Raw genomic sequence first — 9,795 nt, 5'->3', positions numbered from 1 at the left:
ACGTGCCTTTTGACACCATAAGACTTTCTCATGATGTAACATATTTTTCAATTCCTCTCGTACCTTCATCCCAACATTAAGATAAGTAGAGTTCATTCTATTAAGCGCTATCTCAATATTTTTTAACTTTCGAGTCAGATGCTTCTTACGGGCATTTATGTGGCCATACACCTCTTTTTTCCATTGTTTAACCTAATCTGTAAACTCAGAATGAACTGTCGACATGTTAGCAGAACCTTTCCAATTACCTTTGACGAAATTTTAAAAAAGTTAGATGCTCGACCTAACCCACTAAAAACCTGAAAAGAAGTCCTTTGGAGGAGTGGTACTCAGGTATTAGTGACAAACATAAAGGTCTATGGTCGGATTTAAGCCGCGGCAAGTGTGTCACCATAAAATTCGAAAAAGAAAAATTTCATGCATCATTGCAGATAGCTCTATCCAAACGCTCAACAATTCCTCCTCTATGCCATGTGAATTGCGAGCCTTTAAAGTTCAAATCATGCAACTGAGTTAATTCCATAAAATCCCCAAATAGAGGACACCTTTTTACCTAAGGTTCACCTTCCTCTCTTTTTACTATAGAAAATAATAGTGTTCAAATCACCAATCGCCGTCCACGAATATTTATCCAATGGAACATTCTATATAAGACCTCCCAAAGATGTCTCCATTTACAGCTATCAGGGCTTTCATAAACAAAGGTGACTAAGAAAGGTTACCTAAAAATATTACCAGATATTTTGGCTATAACAAATTAGGGATGAATTTTGAAAACCTCAATACAAAACAGCTCCCTCCATCCAATTCAAATACTACCTAAAAACCCAATAGCCTCCACACGATGTGAGTATTGAAAACTAAGCTTCGCTATAGTCAAATCTGCTTTCCCACCACTGACCCTATTTTCTAATAGACCAATCAAATCAGGTCTATGTTCACGATTATATTCTCAATAAACACGGAGAAACTTCGAACTGGCACAATCCTGGAAATTCTAAGATATGATAGTAAAACTCATAAATAAAATAAAAAAAGGGAGAGAGAAAGCCAATCGCTAAGAAGTATCATATGCTTTCACACCACTATTTTGGACATCCACCTTAGTAGATGGGGTTTCCACTTGAGCACTAAAGAGCTTAGCCATAGAATTCATAACTTCTAGAAGTGGGACTCGTGGATTGCTAGTGGGTTTAAAACAACCCCATCGTCCACGAATTGTTTTGTTTAACACCCTTCCAGGATAACCATTCCCACCTTTATTCCCAACACTATGCCCTTTAGAAGAAATAGGAGGACTATTGTAGGCCACTACCCCTTCTTTCCCGATTTTTGAGTTGGAATTTGGGTCTCAATTTTCTTTGAATATTACGACAGAATGGCAATTAGGGTCTAGCAATTTAGAATTCAAATTCACCATGGTTTCAATAGGCCCTTCGAACGTAGGGTTGAAGTGTAAAGATGATGCTTTAGTAAAATTATCTGTTTCGGGTCCATGATTGATAGGTTGGTCAAAGTTCACTAATTCCCCCTAGGCATCATCAGCAGTATTAAGGGTTGTAGCATCCAAATGCTGTTTGGTCCCAGCTTGGATTAACCTGCGGTCTAAACCCGATTGTGACCCAGACTTCACCAGGTCCTGCTTAGTAGAACCCGCTCCAAGCCTAGTTCTACTTTTTACCAATGATGGCCTTTTAGATCCATTCTCACTACTTTGGCCCAGTAGCCTTGTACCTGAGCTTACCTTCCCCAACGACTCATATTTTGGCCCCATCTTTTTTCTTTTAGCTCTTTAGAAACTCCCATTGCTGGAACCTAGTTTCTATAATTCCAGGTTGTTCCCTTTCCAATCTCGTCGACTCATTTTCCAACGCAACAAATTTGGAGTCATTCAAGATTTTTGCGTTTTGATTATGGTAGTTTGCCTGATTACGCCTAGATTTACACTTAACGTTCATCTGTGGGACAAACACTTCCTCTGTCGTCATCGGAGCTAACTCATTACCACTAACTCAGAGACTCTCCCTAGACCACCATCAGTGCTCCGACCTGTCAAAGAAGAAGGGCAAAGGGTTTTTAGATGTCCATATTTACCACAGGTAAAACAAATCGCAAGTAGAGCTTCAAATTCTACTCTTTACATTCGACCATTGACTAAAACTTGCAAGGTTAACGATTTTTCCAGGTCAACAAACACCGCCATCCTGGTGAACTAACCCACTCCTCCATTATCTGTTTTAATATCCATTTTGGCCACTTTTTCGACCAAACTTTCGATCTCCTGTAAAACCTGTTTCTTATACAAGAATCCAGGCAATCCCGGAAAACAGATCTAGGCCAGATTCATGCTCAGGAAAGGGCTTCGACAGGTTAAAGTCCACCGTCCACGACTGAACTTTAAAGTAGTGTCCAAACACTATCCATGGTTCTTGGGTCAAAATCGTCTCATAATCATCTTTGTTTTGAAAACGGACCAAATAGTAGTCGTTTCCCACATCCATTAAACGAAAAGGTTGGGAGGGTTTCTAGAGACTGGAAATTTGATTGTAAAGAACTCCATTTCCTATATTGCGCCCCCAACAATTTCACCACATTTTTGGTCTCCATATCCTTAACCTAGATTTTCTTAATTTGTTCAAAGAAGTCGATGGTCAAAATACTGTTGATGGTAGATCTTAGGGTGTCTCCATCTTCAAACTTTAAGTTCATATCAGTAGCACCATCCGAGATCACGGAGGAAGCCAAAGATTCAGTGTTTTGCGCTCCCAACATTTTATCTTTCCAAGAAATTTCACTCGCTAGAGCCGTATCAACCACCATGTTTTCTGCTGAATCATCTCCAACATCTTTGAATTTGACTTTTTTGGTGTTACGGTCCATGTTAAAGCCATCAGCATCACCCATACAATCGTCAGACAAGTTTTTGAAATCGTTTATCGCCGGACAAGAGCTTTTAGTCTCCAATTTTTTAATTTAATTCTTTTGTGCAAAATATTAAGAAATTTTCATTTTAGTTTTGAGAGATCTAGAAATGTCTTCCACTCCAAATTTAGATATCTTTCCTATTATTGTTTATGTTTGTATCAATAAGGATGAAGTAGCATTTTTTTTAATTTCATAATTAAATTAGTGACCTAATTAAAAGTATAAAAAGTACCTAAATATAGTATAAATAGATAAATAAATCCATAACCCGATTAAGACTCGGTAAAGTACTCAAATGTATATATTGTAACGTAGATTTTCGAAAGACTAAGATCACAAATAAATAAATAAACAAACAAAATAGCCAAGCGGCCCCCCTCCCAGTCTACACTTTCCAGACATCTTACGTGGAGCCCAACTGTAATTCGGTGGAAGCTTCTTCTTGAAGGAAATAAATAAAATGAAATGAAAGCGCAAAGCATCAAAAATCAGGAACAGACTTCGAAACTGATCCTCAAAAGGGGGAAAACTGTAATAATTTTTCAGTGATAACGAAAAAGGGTGGCTGCCGATCTTTCAAAATTTTTTTATTTTTATTTTTGTGCATCTAAAGTTAATTTCTCATCCATTTTGCGGTCACTGTCTTGTTTTTATTTAGTTGTCATCGGAACTACAGACAACGACTCCCTTTTACTAAAACACAAAAACCTTACCGTCCTCACCTTCTTCTCTTCATCTTCCCCAAACCCCCCATCGGTTTTAGCTCCTCAGTCATAGATTGGAGGAGAAAGTATATTTTGTATAGATTTTTGGTGAGTTTAGTTGAGAAATTTTCTTTATCTACACTTTATGATTATTTTATTAATTCCAACATGGCTCTGGTGAGTGTTGTGCCTGCAATAACTGAAGGAGTGAACTCGATGAGGTTTTGCGACGTTAGAGCTCCGGGGATCATGTCGAGTCGAAGAGAAATCGTGGAGGAAACGGTGGCGCGTATAATTGAAGAGAAAATCTATGTAGCGGTGGGCAAAGATGTGGATAAATATAAATCCGTTTTGTTCTGGGCTTTACAACATTCAGGAGGAAAAAAGATTTGCATAATTCATGTTCACCAACCCGCTAAGATGATTCCGGTTTCTGAAAGTAAGTTTGATTTCAATTGACTTTTCTTTATTAATGCTTAGAGTTTATTCAGGATGAAAAAAAAAGGGTGGGGGTGAAAATCTAAAAAAATTAAGAATAAGGTTTCCTTAATTTTGTTGATTTTCGGAGACTTTAGTTTATGTGATTGTTCGATTGAAATAATTGGATGGATAAATGGATTATTTCGAAACTATTACAGTATCACTTGGATTATTTTTTCTTGCTTGATATTGTGTTTTCTAATTGAGAAATTGTTTTATGTGTTTTTGGTTTTGCAGTGGGTACAAAATTTCCTGCTAGTAAACTCGAAGAACAGCAAGTCAAGGCATACTGGGAAATTGAAAGAAAAAATATGGAGAAGATGCTGAATGATTACCTTCTGCTTTGTCTTCAACGTGGGGTATCAGTTTCTTCTTTCACCTTAGTTTATACGATTGTTGACTTCTTGTTGAATTTCAATTCGTGCTAGAAGAACTTTTAATTCTGAACAAATTAACACTGATATAAGCTTATGATTGCGATCTGCAGTGACTGCACATCAAGATCAGGAAAATTTCAGCTAAAATTATTGATCGATGATCACTACCTCTTTCAATTTACTGTTTTTAGTCCTCAATTTCGATTGTGAATACCAAATCAGCTCGTTTGGGAAGTTTGTAATCTGTTCTTCTATTATTTTACTGTAGGTGCGAGCAGAGAAGCTGTACATTGAAATGGATTCTATCGAGCAGGGGATTTTGGAAATGATATCTGAGAATAGGATCCGTATGCTTGTAATGGGAGGAGCAGCAGACAAACATTATTCAAAGTATAAACCACATAAGTAATCATCTATCCTCAATCCCAACATAGGATCAACTAGACCAACAGTGGATCTTCTAAGAGACTTGCATGTCTTGCTCCCTAGGAAGCACACTTAAGATGTTGTTTACCTTATTCCTTTTCAATTGCAGGAAAGTTGTTGACCTCAAGTCCAAGAAAGCCATCTTTGTGCGTGAAAATGCACCTAATACCTGCCACACAATATGGTTTCTCTGCAAAGGGCTTCTTATCTACACAAGGTATGCTTGCTTTTGACGAGTGTCACTTTTAAAGGAATCAAGCTTTTCATCTTTACAGAATGCCTGTACCAGATGGTCTGTTGTTGACTCGTTAGAGATAGAGTACATTTGCATTTCCATATTATGAAATTGACCTATTACTGGCTGCTTCAGTGACTAATATAAATAAAATATGGAAACAGGAAATTAAGTTCAGATGTAACTGATACAAAAGTTGCATCATCATCACTGCCAGCAAGTCCAAACCTTGAATCTAGTGAAAATCACTTCAGGTCACAATGTGTAATACTGCGACAAACTAGTCAAGTAAAACCCTCTACTTCTGCACCGGATTCATTGCATAGAGTAAGATCTGAAAATGTTTATGGGCGCATGGGAAGTACACTGGGTTTTCCTTCTCCTGATGGTAATGAAGGGCTATCAACTCCGCCGAACAGATCTGATGTAGAAGGGAGTTCCGATGAATGGGATGGTTTATCCAGAAGAAGTCCTCAGAATTCAGTTTTGTCATCATGTTCTTCAAATGGAATGGCTGATGCAGCTTTGGTCCCATATATGGGAACTGAGGTGAATGGAAATGGATTACAGTCTAGTTTAATTTCTCATGCTGAAGGAAATTTCAATCTGTCATCTCTTCCCAGCATTCGGGTACGTGCAAAGCGTTCATCTGATATCTGAGACTGTTTAAACTTCACTTTCTTATTTATCTCAAACTGACCAGCCCGCTTGGTGCAGTGCCAATTTTTTTATATCTATACTATTGAAAACCAAATGGTTTATTGATTTGTATAGGATGTAACTACTGATAACACTCTTTATGACCAACTTCAACAAGTAATGGCAGAGGAAACAAACTCGAGAAGAGAAGCATTTGAAGAGGCAATGAAACGTTCAGAAGCTGAGAAAGATGCTCTTGTGGCTATACGTAGGGTAAGTTTTCAGATTCGAATTCTGTAGAACACACACCAACACAAGATGATTATTTCATAAATATTCTTCCAGTATTTGGAGATTGTCAGAAATTAGTACTTGATGCTATTATCTGAAAAGGGTAAATCCTGTGTAACTTTTTCTTGCAACAAAATGTAATATTAATGTACTATCATGTATAATTAATATATATGTGCACGAGTTTCAAAAATATTTTGAACTAACAAAAATCTTTATTATATTACTGCATTAACATTAGAATAATATTTTATTTTCATTATTAAATTTTTAATATTAGGAAAACATTTGACAAAGCTAAAATTAGACTCTCTATCATGTTAAATTACACTTTTACTATTATTTAAATTATTCAATTTTTACTAAACTTTTTACTAGTATTTCATAATATAACTAACACTTATCACTGTAAAATAGATGCATTAAGGTTGAAACATTTAAGCATTTTTATTCAATTAGTAGCTAAAAAGTAACCAAAAAAAGTTCGAATTTCATTATTATTTCCATTCAAACTTTAATTGTTGTAATAATTAATTATCAAAATAGTTAATATATTTTAATTATGTTTAATGATTTGAATAATATTACTTTGCTTTAATTACATGAAATAAAAAATACATTATTTTATGGATTAAGAAATAAACACCTAAAATCACATGCCACAAATGTGATATTAGGAACTAGCCTTCTGTAAAAGAACTAATCATAGCTTCTAATTTGCAGGTGAAAGCATCAGAAATCCTGTATGCACAAGAGTTAAAGCAAAGGAAAGAAATTGAGGAAGCATTAGCTAAAGAAAAAGACGAACTTGACAAGATGATGAACCAGCGAGATGAGGTCAGGATAGAAGTTCAAGCTGCCTTGGATCAGAAATCATTACTGGAGAACCAAATTGCAGAATCTGAAAAGGAGGTTAAGGAGCTCCAGGAGAAGATATTCTCAGCTGTTGAACTTTTGCAGAATTATAAGAAAGAAAGAGACGAATTGCAGATGGAGCGAGACAATGCACTCAAAGAGGCTGAAGAGTTGCGGAAAAGTCGAGCTGAGCCCTCAGGTGCACATATGCACCAGTTTTTCACTGAGTTCTCTTTCACGGAAATTGAGGAAGCAACTCTCAACTTTGATCCCTCTCTGAAGATTGGAGAAGGGGGATATGGGAGTATTTATAAAGGTAATCTGCGTCATACCACTGTGGCTATAAAGATGTTGCATTCTAATAGCTTGCAAGGTCCATCGGAATTTCAACAAGAGGTATAGTCCCCTAAGTATTGTTTTATTTATTGTTTGGATGGACTTCATGTTACATTGAGTTGAACATATTATTAGTGGTATCCGTGTCATAAATTCAGAGCCTATGATATATCCAGAAAAAGCCCAAGGAGTTAATTATAGATTCTGTTATTTGGTTATTGTGTTTGCTGCATTCCTTGTACATATCTCAAAGTTAATTGTCCCCCATCCTGGAACTGTATTTTGTGCCTCAGACTGTCTATGTTCTTCCCTCTCTAGCAATTCTGCATCCTCAAAAATAAGCTTAAAATTATCTATTTGTTAACAGTAGTATCATGTTGCACGTGTAAAATATATATAAAGGTAATCTGTGTCATACCACTGTGGCTATAAAGATGTTGCATTCTAATAGCTTGCAAGGTCCATCGGAATTTCAACAAGAGGTATAGTCCCCTAAGTATTGTTTTATTTATTGTTTGGATGGACTTCATGTTACATTGAGTTGAACATATTATTAGTGGTATCCGTGTTGTAAATTCAGAGCCTATGATATATCCAGAAAAAGCCCAAGGAGTTAATTATAGATTCTGTTATTTGGTTATTATGTTTGCAGCATTCCTTGTACATACCTCAAAGTTAATTGTCCCCCATCCTGGAACTGTATTTTGTGCCTTAGACTGTCTATGTTCTTCCCTCTCTAGCAATTCTGCATCCTCAAAAATAAGCTTAAAATTATCTATTTGTTAACAGTAGTATCATGTTGCAGGTGTAAAAAATATATATTTAGTTCCAGTAAGAATTGAAATGAAAAGAAAAGAGACTGCTATATGCACGATAAAAAAACATTTGAATTCCCTGACTGTAAGAACAAAAGAGCCCTACACTTCATTGCCTTCTACTTTGATTGTGTCATCAATTTTGTATTTGGTTAATGACAGAATATTTTACGTTTTGCAAGTGGCAAAGAACAGCACAATTAAAATATTGAAACTGTATCTGGTTATGAGTTTTTTGTGCATTGAATGATATCTTTTGGTTGTGTCTTAGGTTGATGTTTTGAGTAAGATGAGGCATCCAAATCTGGTAACTCTGATTGGTGCATGTCCTGATGCTTGGACTCTTATTTATGAATATCTTCCCAATGGAAGTCTTGAAGACCGACTTAGCTGCAGAGGCAATTCCCCCCCTTTATCATGGCAAACTCGTATCCGTCTTGCTACTGAGTTATGTTCTGTTCTCATCTTCCTTCATTCAAGTAAGCCTCATGGCATAGTGCATGGTGATTTGAAACCTGCAAACATTCTTCTTGATGCTAATTTTGTCACTAAACTGAGTGACTTCGGAATCTGTCGTCTTGTAAGCAACAATACAACCGTCTGCTGTAGAACTGACCCCAAAGGAACTTTCGCATACATGGATCCAGAGTTCCTTTCAACTGGAGAACTTACTCAAAAGGCTGATGTTTACTCATTTGGAGTCATTTTGTTACGGTTGTTGACAGGAAGACAAGCCTTGGGTATAATAAAGGAAGTGCAATATGCATTAGATAATGGAAATTTGAAAAATCTCTTGGATCCTTTGGCTGGGGATTGGCCTTTCGTGCAAGCTGAGCAATTGGCTAACCTAGCTTTGAGGTGCTGTGAAATGAATCGGAGGTGTAGGCCTGACCTTTCAACAGATGTGTGGAGGGTGCTGGAGCCAATGAGGGCTTCATGTGGAGGCTCATCCTCGTTTCAGCTGGGTTCTGAAGAGCAATGCCATCCTCCTTCCTATTTTATCTGCCCCATTTTCCAGGTAAGCTAATCTATTCCTGCTCCTATCTTTCATATACTTCATGGAATAGCACATCTGCAATGATCAAATTCTACCTTCCTCTCCCCCATAGAACTGGGTAATTAGGAAAGAAATAAAATGATTTCTTTTCATCCCGTAGGAAACAATTCGCCAATGTGGCATACAGGGAGAACAGAAGACATCCAATAGAATAAAATTTTATTATAATTCTTTCAAAGCAAACACTTGGCCAGTTAAACTTGTATTACCCACCAAGAATGTCGTGACTGTAGATTACAGAGCAACAAACTAGCTGCAACTTCAATTAAATCTTGTAATTGCTACATTTCAGGAAGTAATGCAAGATCCTCACGTAGCAGCCGATGGTTTCACATACGAAGCAGAGGCTTTGAGAGGTTGGTTGGATAGTGGGCATCACACCTCACCCATGACAAATATTAAGCTAGCACATTCCAATCTCGTTCCTAACCTTGCTCTTCGCTCTGCCATTCAGGAGTGGCTGCAACAACACTAAAATGCAGTACTACCATTTTATTTTTTTGCTTCTAAATATTAGTTTGTTGTTTATAATTGTACCCTTATGTAGCCAAAAGCTAAAAAGAAAAAACCCGATTTCTCTCTCAAAGTATAATATATATATACATACACATACGAGAGATTTATTTGCACTCATATAAAATTATAGTTTTACACA

General features: G+C 36.7%; 1 protein-coding gene across 3 annotated transcripts; it reads left to right on the top strand.

The window, feature by feature from the left end:
• The first annotated feature begins 1,812 nt into the window (after positions 1 to 1,812).
• On the top strand, positions 1,813 to 9,795 carry LOC121232292 (U-box domain-containing protein 33). 3 transcript variants are annotated; one of them, XM_041117997.1, is made up of 10 exons: positions 1,813 to 2,099; positions 2,186 to 4,068; positions 4,347 to 4,468; positions 4,755 to 4,891; positions 5,022 to 5,129; positions 5,312 to 5,777; positions 5,922 to 6,059; positions 6,801 to 7,328; positions 8,355 to 9,101; positions 9,433 to 9,795. In XM_041117997.1, exons 2-10 carry the CDS (start codon positions 3,798 to 3,800, stop codon positions 9,613 to 9,615), a joined length of 2,700 nt encoding a protein of 899 aa, XP_040973931.1. In that variant the 5' UTR covers positions 1,813 to 2,099; positions 2,186 to 3,797; the 3' UTR covers positions 9,616 to 9,795. The 3 variants fall into 3 exon arrangements, with proteins under 3 accessions (XP_040973931.1, XP_040973932.1, XP_040973933.1); XM_041117999.1 differs by lacking the exon at positions 1,813 to 2,099 and having other exon boundaries at positions 3,395 to 3,737; positions 3,835 to 4,068; XM_041117998.1 differs by lacking the exon at positions 1,813 to 2,099 and having other exon boundaries at positions 3,181 to 4,068; positions 4,755 to 4,876.

The sequence above is a fragment of the Gossypium hirsutum genome, chromosome A07 (genome assembly GCF_007990345.1).
Source record: "Gossypium hirsutum isolate 1008001.06 chromosome A07, Gossypium_hirsutum_v2.1, whole genome shotgun sequence".
Taxonomy (NCBI): Eukaryota; Viridiplantae; Streptophyta; class Magnoliopsida; order Malvales; family Malvaceae; genus Gossypium; species Gossypium hirsutum.
Note: the sequence above shows the minus strand (reverse complement) of the source record. Positions and strands in the feature narration are given on the sequence as shown.